The 16,131-nt window shown below is 43.0% G+C and overlaps 2 protein-coding genes and 1 long non-coding RNA gene across 5 annotated transcripts in view; 1 reads left to right on the top strand and 2 right to left on the bottom strand.

Moving 5' to 3' along the window:
* The window catches only part of RSU1 (Ras suppressor protein 1), a 229,195-nt gene extending 224,130 nt beyond the window's left edge, over window positions 1–5,065 (bottom strand). The window contains exons 1-2 of one of the 2 annotated variants that reach the window (XM_017529783.2): window positions 4,829–5,065; window positions 4,478–4,589 (exon numbers count right to left, since the gene is read on the bottom strand). In XM_017529783.2, the coding sequence (XP_017385272.1) occupies window positions 4,478–4,586 (109 nt within the window). In that variant the 5' untranslated portion in view covers window positions 4,587–4,589; window positions 4,829–5,065. The remainder of the gene's footprint in view (window positions 1–4,477; window positions 4,590–4,828) is intronic. The other variant, XM_017529782.2, reaches the window with a different exon arrangement.
* A 118-nt stretch (window positions 5,066–5,183) lies between these two features.
* The window catches only part of LOC108305192, a 15,582-nt gene continuing 4,634 nt past the window's right edge, over window positions 5,184–16,131 (top strand). The window contains exons 1-2 of the long non-coding RNA XR_005200470.1: window positions 5,184–5,258; window positions 6,244–6,347. This is a non-coding gene — a long non-coding RNA (uncharacterized LOC108305192). The remainder of the gene's footprint in view (window positions 5,259–6,243; window positions 6,348–16,131) is intronic.
* CUBN (cubilin) overlaps window positions 11,578–16,131 on the bottom strand; it is a 305,685-nt gene continuing 301,131 nt past the window's right edge. Inside the window, exon 67 of one of the 2 annotated variants that reach the window (XM_017529781.2) lies at window positions 11,578–12,664. In XM_017529781.2, the coding sequence (XP_017385270.1) occupies window positions 12,557–12,664 (108 nt within the window). In that variant the 3' untranslated portion in view covers window positions 11,578–12,556. The remainder of the gene's footprint in view (window positions 12,665–16,131) is intronic. The other variant, XM_037739008.1, reaches the window with a different exon arrangement.

Genomic DNA, 16,131 nt, shown 5'->3' with positions numbered 1-16,131 from the left:
GAGACAAGGTCTTATTCTGTGGGTTGCCTGTCACCCAGTGACACGATGACAGCTCACAGCAGACTCAAACTCCTGGCCCTAAGCAATCCTCCCATCACAGCTTCCTGACAGCTGGGAACACAGGCTTGCATACCCCCTCAGCGGATTTTTTGATCTTTTGTAGAGCTGGAGTCTTGCTCTATTGCCCACACTTGTCTTCTTGGAAGCTTTAAGGAGAATGCATGTGCAAACTGCATGCCATGTTAAAACACAATGATGGAAAATAAATTAGGATAAATTTTAAATAAACAGCTAACTAAATCAATTAGAACACTAGGCAAAAGCGCCAAACATTACGGGTTCTAATAAGTCACAGAAAAAATTCCAACACCTGATACAAATGCCCTATCCAGTCTAATTATCCAAGCGAAAATCTTGGTTCAAGCCACTGACTATGTTGGAACTGGGTATGTCTGAAGCATAGGGGCCTATATCTGGATATTCACATTAATAGTTAACATTTAATGTGTATTATTGCATCTAACACTAACTAGTTACTAACTAACATTTAAAATGTATTATTTCATTTAAGGTGAACCATTAAACCAATCCTATGAAATGGTTACTTAGGGTACCATTTGATAAGGAACTTGAGGCTCAGAGAGGTTAAGTAGCTTCTCTAATGTTACACAGTACTAAGTAGCAGAATTTGAACCCACATCTATCCAAATCCAAGTTCCCCTCATATGCTCTGTACCCCTCTGCCTCTCATGGTCAGAACTGAGCATTTCTAGAATCTGCTGGGCTGCTAGAAAACTATAGAACCGGCCTGTTATCTGTCTCCAGCCAAAGAAATTTCCTCAACAGAAAGCTCTTGGTACCCAAACGACTCAAAACATGTTTCAAAGGTAATTTCTCTAAGGAAGTGCTGCGTTATAAGATACAACTAACCCGATAAGAAAGACAGGCATCTCACATGCTTAATAGTTCAAAACCTTCCTGTTATCTTCAAAGCTTAATTCTCACCTTTTGAGAAATTAACGAAAGAATAATGAAGGGAAAGCCTGAGATGTAAGAAAACCATTTTCTGTACGTGCAAGTTAAGTGTTCCTCAGGATTATTCTGGATACTAATATATGAAACTTCCTGGTTACAGCTAAAATTTTGTCAGTAAAGGAACATGGAGGTTGGGTGTGGTGGCTCACATCTGTAATGCCAGCACTTTAGGTGGTCAAGATGGGAGGATGCCCTGAGCCCAGGAGTTTGAGGCCAACCTGGGCAGTGTAGCAATACCCCATCTGTACAGGGCGAGGGGAACCATTAGCCAGGCATGGTGGTGTGTACCTATAGTCCCAGCTACTCGGGAGGCTGAGGTGGGAGGATCACTTGAGCCTGGGAGGTAGAGGCTGCAGTGAGCCGTGATTGCACCACTGCACTCCAGCCTGGGTGTCACAGCAAGACCCTGTTTGCAGAAAACAAAAATTCTTATACTAACATAGCCATGTGAAATATTTTAATACTTGCCCATATTAAGCACGGTGACACTGTGTATGCACTCCTGAGAACTGAGTCCTGGTGGAGGCTCCGAAGAGGATTCTGGAACTCTCTAGCCTCCAAGGAGTCCCGCAGTCAGGGAGTTTGCAGAGAGCTGCCTTGGGTCAATGCTACAGAAGCCAGAGAAGGTGGAATCTGGAAATCAAATTCACTTCCGCCCAACTTCCCAAAAAATATACTGTTATTCTTCGTTAGCTACTTCTTTAGGAAAATTTTAGAATGATCTCGCTTTTCACCACCTAATGTTATACCAGAAACATGTTTTTTCAGGAAGCAAGTGTCTATCTTTTCTTCCTTAATAAAAGCCAAGGCTTCAAAGAGATAACAGAGCTGAACCGAAATAGCTAAGCCATTCTCCCCTTTTATAAATATTACATAAAGTCTCTTCAAAAGCCGAAGGGTATAAAGCTCCTCTGCTGAAAGCAGCCTCTCTCTTCTTACCGGGAGAGGGGGTGCTGGTGGGAGCAGAGCCGTGGGGCCAAGACTCGCACTGTGCCAGGCATCCCCTTCTTTCTCCTCCTATCAACAGTGCCCTCAGTAATGACCATGATCACGGCAGCGCCAGGCAGGGGCAGCAAGGGTCACACCCAGATCCTCAGTTCCAGAGACATCTGCTCCGTTGCTGACAGCAAGGACCCTTATGGAACGCAAGAGACCAACACACGCCAAGGCTGAGAGGTTAAAGAGTACACAAACAAAGTTGAATGGCACGTATTTTCATTAAGGCTACAAAACGCAAATCAACTACGTTTCCTCCCTTTTCCTTCTGCCAAGACGTGGCAATAGCATCAACTCCGATCTCTGTCCCCATCAAAACCATGGATTCACAGTAAACTTGACTCTGCCGTTCTCTCCATGCCTAACTGGGTATCCGTCACCTTAAGGGTCTCCTGAACACCTCCCTTCTTCTCACTTGTCACGGCCTGGACCTGATCTCACACATTCATGGGCCTAACCCATCATTCTTTCATTTTCTTCATTCCTCAACTATTTCTGAGCATCTACTGTGCTCCAGACACTATTGTAAAAACATGAATATTGTACAGCTTTTGTCTTCCCAATGTCCCAGTGGAGAAGAGAGACTTCTGGATTAAAAAAAAAAAAATCATGGCAGGGCCCAGTGACTCACTTTGGGAGGCCAAGGCAGGCAGATCACAAGGTCAAGAGATAGAGACCATCCTAGCCAACATGATGAAACCCTGTCTCTACTAAAAATACAAAAACTAGCTGGTGTGGTGGCGCACACCTGTAGTCCCAGCTACTCAGGAGGCTGAGGCAGGAGAATCGCTTGAACCCAGGAGGTCAATGTTGCAGTGAGCCGGGATCACACCACTGCACTCCAGCCTGGTGACAAAGCTAGAATGTCTCAAAAGAAAAAAAATCATTACAATCCTATGTAACAGGAGTCACAAAGCAAGGCACACATCCACCTTCACAGAAGAGGGAGTGGCTATGTTAGCCTGGTGCAAACAGAGAAGGTTTTACACAGGTGGTGATGTCTACCAGACTCTCAGAAGTAAAAGGATTTCAGGTGCAAAAGAGTGAGAAAGAGAGAAAACAGAATTCGTAAAGGCACCAAGAGCCGAAAAAGTACGCTCTGGTCCAGGAAGGGCAGTAGGTTCCAAATGGCTGGAATGCCAACTGCATGGAAGGATAAGGTTGTGTTCAGATTCAGAAAGGCCTTGTACACCACCCCAACAAACCTGGAGAAATGTGGACAGAGTTTAAACCAAAGCCATGTCAGCCTGAAGAAGTGCTTTATTTCACTCATCACAGATTTTTCAAATGTTGGAATAGCCAACATCTAAAAATTAGCAAATTTCATATAAAAATATAGAATCAGGCCAGGTGCAGTGGCTCACGCCTATAATCCCAGCAATTTGGGAGGCCAAGGGGGGTGGATCACAAGGAGTTACAGCAGTCAGGAGTTTGAGACCAGCCTGGCCAAAATGGCAAAACCCCATCTCTACTCAAAATACAAAAAAAGTAGCCAGGTATGGTGGCGTGTGCCTGTAATCCCAGCTACTCCAGAGGCTGAGGCAGGAGAATTGCTTGAACCTGGGAGGCACAGGTTGCAGTGAGCCGAGATCGCACCACTGCGCTCCACCCTGGGTGATAAAATGAGACTCTGTCTCAAAAACTAAAAAATAAAAATATAAAAAAGTATAGAATCTTGGCTCCTTTAAGAAAATAATCTAGCACACTGGGCCAACATTCCTATGGTGACACGTGTCTGAGAAGCAGGTGCAGCAGCTGGCCCCTTCAGGTGGCATACATACCACAGAGTTCATGACTGTCCTCACTTGAAGACATGCGAATTTGCAATCCCTGATTTTAAGGGAGAGGATAATACCATAGACCGGTGGGGGGACAGTTTACAGGAAAGTAACACTGAAAGTGATCCAGTGATTAAACCGCGCAGAGAAACTGAAGGTAACAAGGAAAGTTAGGAGGATTTCACCACAGCATGAGGAAGTAACAAAAGCCTGAGCCAAGTTAGGAGAATAAGCACTCTAAAAGAAAGTAAAGATTCAAGAATGCTCCAAGCACAAGAATGCTTATTAATCACGGAACTCTTGTGTGTCAACTGTTCATGGACAGACTGTATTGGGAGACGGAAAGACTCAAAATTAATTCTCAATTAAAAAATAAAGTGGCTATTAAACTAACTGTGGAAAACCCACTCCAATGCCATAAAGCAGAGACAACCGATGAGACACAGCTGTCTGTGTAATTCTCATTGTGGACTCTCAGGATCGCTTTCCAGGTGGAAAGAAACAAATACACCTGCAAACCCTATGCGCAAAGCCCCTGACAAGTGATGCTTACAAGCAGGGGCTGGGGTCTAAACCATTATTATCGCTCACAGCAGGACCAACAGTGACTTGGCAAACTTAGAAACCCTTGCAGCTCATCCACGGGAGGGTCCTGCCCGGGAACTCACACAGGCCGTTGACATCCAGCATGTTGGAGATGCCCCGGTCACTCATGTCCACTTCGGGCTGGTTCTTCTCCCGGCTCTCCTCCACCAACTTCTTCAGAGACTTGGACATGGTCTGCAGCAAACGACAACAACAAAGCACGTGGGCGATGGCAGCAAGGCCAGGGGCGGAAAGAGGCCTTCGCTGCCACTCTGGGGCTTCCCCAGGGTTGGAAAGGGTGGGCGTCCGAGGGCGTCCCCGGGGCTGGTCCGGGCGCGGGAGGAGGATGGAGCGGGGCAGGGGAGTGGGAAGGATCCAGCCGCGCTCCGGCCACGCAGAGAAGCAACCCCAAGTGCAACGCCCCACACACTCACCGCGGAGAGCAGCCCCTATGAGGGTGGGTGTGCAACCACAAGCTTCGGCAGGACGCACTCCGGCGGCGGGAGATGCCCTGGGTCCGGGCAACACCGGCACCGAACAGCGAACACGCCCTGTCTCGCCGCCCCGCGCAGGCGCACACGGCGCCGCTGCCAGCTCCACGCCCGACCCTACCCAAATTAGGAGAACAGCTAGCTAGACGTGGCTCCCGGGCCAGACTCCACCCTTAAAAGTATGTGGAGGAGGATGGCCAATCACGTTTGTTATTCGGCTTCGAGACCCCGCCCCACGCCGAGGCTAGTTAAATTCCGTGGCGAACACGCCGCGGCTTGGGACTCTGATTGGGTCGAAGTTGGTACGTGCGTGCTGGGTTTGGCGCATGCTCAGTTGGTGGGTCGCGGCCCACAGGGCTGTGGGCGGAAGCGGGTAAGTTTTTGGCTCGACTGCGTAAGGGAGGGTGGTGACTGAGGGTGGGTGTTGCGAAAGCTGGAAGTAAATTGTCTACAAATGTTCCGCTTCTGTAATTGCAGCTCCACTGGCCAGAAGTTGCTACCCTGAGTCCCGTCTCCACATTGTGTCTCTGAGGGATTCTGTGGGTCACGCAGCCTCCCAATCTATTAAGAGCTCCCCAGGTAGGGATTCCAGCGCGGTCTGCGTTTTCCCAGTGCCCTGCTGGAAATCTTTTTTAATATCTTGTTGGTTTCTAAGGCTGGCTTTTACCGCTGACCCTTTTGCTCTTGAGCAAGGAGAACTACCCTCAGGGCTAGAAGCTACAAGTAAAACCCTACCATTTTAAAAGTCATTTGAAAACACCACTAAAGCCATGTGTCTTTCCCAGTTGTGACTTTCACATCTGTGAAACATTATGTTCTGGTTTCCAGGAATCTCCCACTGTCTCTTCCAAAAGCAATCAAATTTTGAATTCTAGCAAAACTGCTGCCCTCTACCTCCCTATTTCCTGACACAGTCTCAGACATCCAGCAATATCCTGTGCTTCTCTCACTCAAAAACCTGTTCTGAAAGACAGTTACATGCTGTGGAATAGATTGGCAGCAGGCACTTTTCTCCTTTGTCACCTACATTGATGATGGAAGGATACCACACATATGCATTTATATATTGTAGATTGTAGTAGGGATCAAAGCCTTAAGATGTGGTAAAATAATAGAATCATAATTCTGAACCAGTTGTATAAAAAAAGATCTGCACTCAAATTGTTGTTTTTTTTTTTTTTTTTTTTTTTTTGCTTAAAAAACATTCCAGATGAAAAGGTTATTTCTGCATTAGTCTTCTTTGATCTAGAGCCGTTCCTTGGCTTTCATATTTATTGAACTAGACATTATTGAAGAGTACAGACCAGGTATTGTGTGGAATATCCTTTAAAGTGAGTTTGTCTGATGTTCCCTTTCAGGATATGATTTTTTGAAGAAACACCACTAAAACGATGTGTCTTTTCCTGTGCATATCAAGGTACAGATGACATTGGTTTCCCCAGTATTGGTGATGTTCACTTGGGTAAGGTGGTATCTGCCAGGTTTCTTCACTATGAAGTTACTATTTTTTTCTTTATGATTAAAAATGATGCTTGGGGGTAGGTGCTGCTTGGTTATGTCCCATTCCTCATCTAATTTTTACCCACTAGTTTTAGCATCCATTGATTTCATCTATATGTATTAGTTGGTAATCTCCGAATACATTTACTTCTTGAATCATTATATCTTTTAAAGCAAAAGTGCTTTTTTTAAAAAAAAAAAAATCAGAATTTTTCTTATTCCATCAATTTCTTTTTTGTTGTTGTTGTGACAGAGTCTTGCTCTGTTGCCAGGCTGGAGTGCAGTGGTGCAATCTCAGCTTACTGCAGCCTCTGCCACCCTGGTTGAAGCGATTCCCCTGCCTCAGCCTCCCAAGTAGCTGGAACCCCAGGCACGTGCCACCAAGCCCGGCTAATTTTTGGTATTTTAGTATAGATGGGGTATCACCATGTTGGCCAGGCTGATCTCAAACTCCTGACCTCAGGTGATCTGCCCTCGGCGTCCTAAAGTGCTGGGATTACAGGCATAAGCCACCACGCCCAGCCTTGTTCCATCAGTTTCTAACAGTGAATCTTGACTATGTAGGCTGAAGACAGTAGTACCTGTGTTGGTTGGCTAGGGCTGGCATAACAATATACCACAAACTAGATAACTGAAGCAACAGAAATTTCTCACAATTCTGGAAGTTCAAGATCAAGGTGCTAGCAGATTTGATTTATCCTGTGGCCTCTCCCCTTGGCTTGTGGATGACTGTCTTCTCTTGGTGTCTGTCCTCCCGGGGCATTTTCTCTGTGCAGTCACCCGCTTGGTGTATCTTCCTCTTCTTATGAGGACACCAGCCCTATGGGACTACAGCCTAACTCTTGTTTCTCTGTAATAACACCCTGAATTTGTTTCATGAATATACTCCCTTCTTAAGTATCCCTGAGGATAATAGTTTTTAAACCTCTCTTCTGTTCACTAAATTATGTTTCTTCAAGGGTCCATTCTTATGTGTGTTTATCTAGTCTTTCCCCTAAAAAAGAAAGATTCTTCCTCTCTCTGGTGATTGATTCTTGGTTGTTCTTTTGAGGTCAAGTGTGAAGATATGAACTGATTTTTCTAGATAGCTGCAGTGTTTTCTTTCCTCTCTTGTTTGTATCTTGTTTTCCTCCTAGGTCCCTGGGCTAATTGTTGGATTTCCTTACCGGCAAGAATCCAGTGTTCTACCTGCAGGTCATTGCCAGGCTACCTTTGCTGGTGAAGGGAAATGGTGGATTGTGAGTGCCAACTAAGGCAACTCCATTACTTTGGTTTTAGCTCCGCACACTGCACCTGCCAGCTCCACATTCATATAACACCTGAAATCGAGAGTCCCAATGCTGGGCCGTCTGCAGACCCTGGCCCAGCAACGGATGAAAGGAGTACTCAGACACACGTATACAGTGTAAGAGCAGCCAGGGGGCTGCCTGACACTAGTGGCCAAAGAAGAGAGCAGCCCCAAACAGCTGAAGCTGGTTTTTTGTGGGGGTTTTTTGTTTTTTTTGTTTTTTTTTTTTTGAGACAGAGTCTTGCACTGACACCCAAGCTTGAGTGCAGTGGCATAATCTCAGCTCACTGCAACTTGCACCTCCCAGGTTCAAGCGATTCTCCTGCCTTAGCCTCTGAGGAACTGAGATTACAGGCACCCAACACCAAGCCCGGCTGCATTTCTTTTGTATTTTTAGTAGAGGTGGGATTTCACTATGTTAAGCAGGCTGGTCTTGAACTTGTGACCTTGTGATCTGCCCGCCTCAGCCTCCCAAAGTGCTGGGATTACAGGCGTGAGCCACGGGGCCTGGCCTGCTGCTTGCTTTTATTCAGTACAGACATATTGCTGAAGCCTGGAGCTAACACAGTCTGTGGGTAATTAACATTATTGTTGTATAATAATGTTATTTATTACAATAATAATGTTATTGTTTCTCATTCCATTTGAATTACTCAAAACTGATTATAACTACTTCCCTTTGCTATACATGAAAATGGCATCCTCCCAAACCTGACCATTCCCTTACCCACTAAAAAAAATCAGTGTTTATTTCCTGGATGCCTGGTGTGGAAGATTTTGTAAAGCTTCATTTTGTCTCTTTTTTCTGCATTTTTAATTTTAAAATTACATAATAGCATTGACTATCCTTTCCTCAATTTCATGTACACACCTCCCGGATATTCCAATATGCCTCCTAGGAAAGCATGCCCTTCTGAGTGGAGATGATACTGTTACTCTAATGACGCAATCTATGATCAAAGCGTCAATTTTTTTTGACAGCTACGTCATGTTAATCTTGCTTTCAGAAGAGTACTGTGTCATTTCATGTTATCATTAAACTTTCCCTGTATTCTGTACCTTTGCAATTCATTTTTTACATAAAAGAGGAAGATCTCACAGCTGTCACATTTTATCTGTTACTGTTGGCCCATTGTTGTAGCTTATCAAGACCCCTTGGATTTGTTATTCATTGCATTCACTGTCCTTTCCAATAGAAATGTCATCTATAAAGTTGATGTATCTATCCATAACACAAAAAGGGAGGAGGAATTCTTTTTTTTTTCAGATGGAGTCTCATTCTGTCACCCAGGCTAGAGTGCGTGGCGCAATGTCAGCTCACTGAAACCTCTTCCTCCCGGGTTCAAGTGATTCTCCTGCCTCAGCCTCCTGAGTAGCTGAATTTTTAAGGTGAGAATATTTTATTTATGTGGCTCCATACTCTGTCCTGAAATAATTTCTCTGCAAGCTGAGTATTAGAATAAGATAAAGTAATACATTCCACAGCTTCTTTCATTCACTCGGTCTCATGTTCTTAATAACCCTTAATTTTACGTAATTAACATAAAGCAAATCTCCTTTGTAAAGGCTTCTGCTTTTCGAGAGGCAGTGAAAAATTTTATAAAAGTATTGGATTTTCTTATGAAAAGGAAGCTAATAATTACCTTAGTTACATGTCTGGCAGCATTGGAGATAAGGATGTGCTATTGAACTTTCTACTTCTTGTTAAATGGCAAACCATATTGTTTATTTGTAACTTAACACATTGTGTTAAGGAATAGGCAGTGGTGGTGCTTACGGAAACTCTGTACTCGTGAGAGTAAATACATAATATAGTTTGGATATTTGTGCTTGCCCAAATCTCATGTTGAGTTGTAATACCCAGTGTTGCAGGTGGGCCTGGTGGAAGGTGTTTAGATCTTGGGGGTGGATCCCTCATGAATGGCTTGGGCTTCTCGCTCTCAGTTCACATGGTCACTTAAAAGTATGTGGCACCTGCCCCCTACTCTCGCTGTCTTGCTCCTTCTTTCACCGTGTCATTTGCCTGTTTCCTCTTCACCATCTTTCATGATTCTAAGCTTCCCGAGGCCTCCCCAGAAGCCAAGCACCATGTTTCCTATAAAGCCTAGAGAACTGTGAGCAGATTAAACCTCTTTTCTTTATAAATTATCCTGTTTCATATATTTCTCTATAGCAATGCAAGAATGATCTAATGCAGAAAATTGGTACCAGGAATGGGGTTTTGTTATAAAAATATCTGCAAATGTGGAACCGACTTTGGAACAAGGCAATGGGTAGAGGTTGGAAGAGTTTGAAGGACTCAGAAGACAGAAAGATGAGGGAAAATGTGGAACTTCTTAGAGGCCAGTTTAAAGTTGTGACTAAAATTCTGAAAGTGATAGGAATAATGAAGTCCAGGCTGCCAGGTCTAGGATGGTAATGAGGAACTTAGTGGGAACTGGAGCAAAGGTGACACATACTATGCGTTAGCAAAGAGCTTGGCTGCATTCTGTTCCTGCCCTAGGAATCTGTGGAAGTTTGAACTTACAAGTGGCAACCTGGGGTATCTGGTGGAAAAAAATTCTAAGCAGCAAAGTGTTCATGATTTGGCCTGGCTGCTTCTAATAGCACGTGCTCAGATGTGGGAGCCAAGAAATGACTTCAAGTTGGAACTTATATTAAAAAGGAAAGCAGAGTGTAAAATTTTACAGCCTGGCCATATGGCAGAGAAAAAAAAAAGCTTTTCAGGAGAGGAATTCAAGCAGGCTGTGGATTATACACTTGCTAGAGATATTTGCGTAACTAAAAGGGAGTAAAGTGCTAATATCCAAGATAATGGAGAAAAGGCCTCATAGGCATTGCAGAAACCCCTCCCATCACGCCCGGAGGTCTAGGAGGAAAGAATGATTTCATGGGCCAAGTCCAGGGCCCTGCTTCCCTGTACAGCCTCAAGACACTGCTCCCCACATCCTGGTCACTCCCTCTCCAGGTGTGGCTCAAAGGGGCCCAGGTACAACTTGGTATGCCACTCTGGAGAAGGAAAGCCATAAGCCTTGGCAGCTTCCACATAGTGTTAAACCTGCAGGCACACAGAGTAGGAGACTGGTAGATTCTTGGCAGCTTCTGCATAGATTTCAGAGGCGGTATGGAGAAGCCTGGGTTTCCAGGAAGAAGCCTTCTGCAGGGGCAGAATCCTCACAGAGAACCTCTACTAGGGCAGTATAGCAGGGAAATGTGGGGTTGGAGACCCCACACTGAGTTCCTTCTAGGGCACTGCCTAGTGGAGCTGTGTGAAGAGGGCCACCATTCTACAAGGGAGTGGAGAATACTCAGATAACCAGGAGAGCACAGGGTCCTGGGGATAAATAAAGAAAAGCTTCAGTGTGGCCAGGAAAAACAGAAGTTTGAGACAAATGGGAGGGAAATAGAGAATTCAGAGGTTACAGCAGATTTCTCTGTAGTCAACACAAGGCCTTGGGAGAAGCTGAGATTGACATAGGGGCATGGCAAGAGGTAAACATAGGGCCTGGCTTTGGAGGAGTGTGGGAAAAGCAGGTGCATCTGTATGGTATGAAGGTGAGTCATACTACTACTAATGGACATAGAAGCTACCACTTACTGATTACTTAATATGTACCAGGTATTATTCTGCGTCTTCACACATATATACTTAATTACTGCAACCCTGTAACACAGGTAAAATAATCCCCTTAAACAAATGAAACTGAGCACAAAGAGATTAAGTAAGCACTTAACTAGTGAAGCTAAAATTCAGACTCAGGCAGCTTGGCTCTAGAACTGATGCTCTGGAAGACTCATCTATATATATTAAATTCTTTGCCAAAATGTAAAAATTAAACTAGAAAATTTAGATATGCCCCATAGTGAAAGACAGAGTTTTAATAAGTCAAAAACTAATGCAGCATAAGTGTGTACAATTCCATAATGTTTATTATCCCTAATTAAACATTCACATGAAATTTATACTTCTATATTATCATTAACTTTTGTTGTTCTTGTTGTCATTTTTGAGACGGGGTCTCAGTCTGTCGCCCAGGCTGGAGTACAGTGGCTCACAGGGTTTCACTGCAGCCTTTACCTACTGGGCTCAGGTGATCCTCCTGCTTCAGCCTCCCGTGTACCTGAAACCACAGGTTTGTGCCACCATGCCCAGCTAATTTTTTGATTTTTTTGTAGAACTTACGTCTCACTTTGTTGCCCAGGCTGGTCTCAAACTCCTAGGTTCAAGCAGTCCTCCCGCCATGGCCTCCCAAAGTGCTGGGATTACAGGTGTGAGCCACTGCCCCTGGCTATTATTATTAACTTTTAAAAATGTACATCACATATGCCATAATCATTTCCAAGTTTTTCAAAGTTTTTTTAAATTTCAGCTTGAAATATTAGAATGAAATGCACACTCAAGAAGCTATATTCTATGTTCAAGAAAATGTACAAATATTGATTTTTTTTTTTGAGATGGAATCTCACTCTGTCACCCTGGCTGAAGTGCAGTGGTGTGATCTCGGCTCAATGCAACCTCTGCCTCCCGGGTTCAACCAATTCTCCTGCCTCAGCCTCTTGAATAGCTGGGATTACAGGCTCCCACCACCAAGCCTGGCTAATTCTTGTATTTTTAGTAGAGACAGGGTTTTGCCATATTGGCCAGGCTAGTCTCAAACTCTTGACCTCAGGTGATCCACCCACTTCAGCCTCCCAAACTGCTGAGATTACAGGCGTGAGCCACTGCGCCCAGCCTACAAATATTGATTCTAGCCATGGTTTGGTGAAAACCGTAAAAGTTCAGCTTATTCTCCGTGGCATAGGCGGGGTGGTGTATAAAATGCAGAGTCCTGTCCAGCATGCTGCAGAGGGAAAATGCTGAATGAACCTGAGTTGTTACCCACTTAGCTGTCCCACGTTAATCGGAATGCAGACGGATGCCGTGCGTAATCAGCATGAAATATGATGAAGACTTGATTTGAGGAAGCCATGAAGGGAGCTATGTTGGTGTCCTAAAATTGAAAAAAAAAAAAAAAAAAAAAAAGTATCAAATTATATATTTCACATATTTGAACGTTTTTCTAGAAATGTTAGCCTACTAACAAAGTACCACATATAGAAACTTCTTAGAATTTACGGTGAACCTGCACGTACTTCTTGAAGTAACCCTGCAAAGAATGAATGCAAATGCTTTACAAAGGAATATTTCTGGATGTGGGGAGTTCGGGAAAATAAGGAAGGACTGCCAACGGATACAGCGTTTCTTTTAGGGGGTAAAGAAAGTGTCCCAAAATTAGCTGTGCTGATAATGGCCACACAACTCTGTGAATCTACTAAAAACCACTGAATTGTGTAGTTTCAGGAGGTGAATCGTATGGCATGTAAATTTTATCTCAATAAAATAAATTTTATCTCAAAAAACTTGAACTTTTTATTCAAGTTCTTACTGCAAATTTATTTTTTTTAAAGAAACGTGTAATTAAAATGATCATAGGAAGTAAAATATGCTGTTTTCATCTTCAATGTTTATCGTTTCCCCCTTAGATTTATTTTCAAATACTTCTGTGGAACAGTGCATGTCTCTGTGCCATGTTGAGGGGATAGATGGGTCCCCGTTTTCTCTCACTTTCTGTTCATTCATTTGGCAAATATTGATCAAGGCACTGCCACGTGCAGGTATTGTTTTTAATACTAGGGCTATTAAAAAATGAGCAAAACAGGCAAAAAGCTCTGCTCTCATGACACTTAAACATTACGGGGCTTTCCTGCCTCAGCCCTACCCCAACGTCATCAAAACACAGACTTATTTCCAAGACACTCACTGGATTTTTTCTGTAAGAGACATATCAAGGTATGTACAACATTTTTATTCCTATGCACATCTACTTTTTACTTCCATTTTAATCTGCTTCCAAATTTCAACACCTTCTTTTATATTGACAAACTAGTATGTGCAGTCAACAGAAGTTTTGGAATCTCCTTTGATTCTCCCTGTGTTTCCTGTTATTCTTTCATGTGCTAGATGTTCATATTCTGTAGCTGCAGGGGATACACAATTTCCCTGTGAACAATGGTATTTACCGTAAACTAAAACATCCCCGAATCAGGGGATGGTCTGTCTATTAGCAAAATAAGGAGCTACCTCTGTATGTAAATTGTTTGTGTGTATTGTTTGTATGTAAATATTACATGTTTACATTTTACATACATATTTACATGCATACTTACATGCAGAAGTTGAATTGTATACTTAAGGAGTATACATACAAAAGTTGTATACTTTTATAATAAGTATACAGTTCAACTTTTGTATGTATGTAAAATATGCATGTACATATGTAGAATGTGAAAAAGCTTACAAATAGTTTTAAGTATGTAAATATTAGCAAAATAAGAGCTTCCTCTGTAAATTGATTTTATGTTTTATGCTAATGTTTTACATTTTTTCATTTATGTTTAACATTTATAAAGGGTTAAAGAAATCAAAAAACAATTACACATAAAATTATATCCACATTTATAAAGGAAAATGTAAAACTAGGAAAATACTGTAATCACCAACGGGTAAAAAAATTGATGTATCTTGCTATAGATTTCAACTTAACGTGGCATGGAATTAAATGGCAATCACTTTTCTTAGTGACTCGGTTTTCTTTTATCAGCAAAGTCCAGGATATACTTGTTCTTTCCACCTTATGGGATTGTCACTGTGGGGATCAAATGGAGTTGTATGTTTGCAAGCCATTGAAAACCATGCACACACACACAGCCTACCAATATAAAGTCATGGTATTGTTAAAATTGTTTCTTTTCCTCCCTTTTGAAATGTTTGTAAATTTCAATTCAGTGTCTAAGAACTGGTTAGTTTCTAAATCTGATGTGTTGCACATTTACTGGGGTCTCTCTCTGTGGGCCTTTTGTGCATCACTGAGATACAGTGTCTGCTGGTCCTGTGACCACCATTTCTCACCAAGTAATGTAACTCTTTGTATAAAGGCAGCACTACCAAAAGGTTTATTAAGTGTTGTTGGTAGTTGGGAAAAGTTCAAGAGACCTAAACGTCTACGTAGAGGGGTTTCGTTAAATAAATTAGGCTGTACTCGTGCAATGGAATACCCTCCAAACATCCGCTATGATGCGCCAGTGTTTTATTGTTATAAGATATTAATGATATATTGGTAAGTGGAAAAACACACCATCGAATAGTAAACAATATACGTGTATATGCAAATATGTTCAAAGAAAAGTGTTAAGAATATATGAGAATGGCCAGGGTTTTAGAAAAATTAGTCTATTTTCTGATACTTCTGAAAATAGCATTTATCAGTTTTATAAATAGTTATATTTTTAAAACCATCTAGATTTCCAGCTGATACAGTTCTCTGTCTAGTTTGATTACATAGCCTTAAGTGATTAAAGAGCTGAAAAATTAGAAACAGATACCTGCTTGCCAGCAGCCACTTTTCGCTTACTTACTCTCTTGTTTTTTGAGATGGAGTCTGGTTCTGTTGCCCAGGCTAGAGTGCAGTGGCGCATCTCGGCTCACTGCACCCTCCGCCTCCCAGGCCCAAGCGATTCTCCTGCCTCAGCCTCCCGAGTAGCTGGGATTACAGGCATGTGCAACTATGCCAGCTAATTTTTGTATCCCAGAGTGTTGGAATTACAGGTGTGAGCCCTTATTCTCTTTAAGTATCTACTTGCACATAAAATGAGAGGATCATGCCTGCAATATTGAATCAAGGTCAGATTCTGAGTTTTTTAGGGAAGACATCAGAGCTTTACATAAACAAACGCCACTATCAGTCACCATTTCTTCAAAGAATTGCTGAAACCTTCAGCAAGAAGTAGATAAAATAGAGGCAGTATCCAAATTTTCTATAGTTCTATTTATGCCGAAATAAATATGGGTATTCAACCCTAGGCAGAGCACTGGCATTACAGTGGGAGATTTTAAAAGGCAGCATGCTATGGTTCCTCCCTGGGAAATCCTGATTCAGTGGGTTTTGGTGGGAAATGGAAGTCTTATGTAAGTAACTCCACAGGTGATTCTGACACAGAGCTGACTTTGGTAACTATTAATAGTAATTTAATGCAATGTCCACCAGATGGCACTGATGCTCCCAGAATAGAAAGGCAAGTCGGAAAACTGCTCAATTTGTTAAAGGCTGTGCTTCCTGTTCTGCATGTGTCTGCCTTTAAAAGTCTACAGGAGGCCGGGCAGGGTGGCTCACATCTGTAATCCCAGCACTTTGGGAGGCCGAGGCAGGCAGATCACCTGAGGTCAGGAGTTCCACAACCAGCCTGGCCAACATGGTGAAACCCTGTCTTTACTAAAAAGTACAAAAATTAGCCAGGCATGGTGGCGGGCACCTGTAATCCCAGCTACTCAGGAGGCTGAGGCAGGAGAATTGCTCGAACCTGGGAGGCAGAGGTTGCAGTGAGCTGAGATGACACCACTGCACTCCAGCCTGGGCTACAA

Source organism: Cebus imitator, unplaced genomic scaffold (genome assembly GCF_001604975.1).
Source record: "Cebus imitator isolate Cc_AM_T3 unplaced genomic scaffold, Cebus_imitator-1.0 Scaffold61, whole genome shotgun sequence".
NCBI classification, from domain to species: Eukaryota; Metazoa; Chordata; class Mammalia; order Primates; family Cebidae; genus Cebus; species Cebus imitator.
This window is presented reverse-complemented; position numbering and strand designations above follow the sequence as displayed.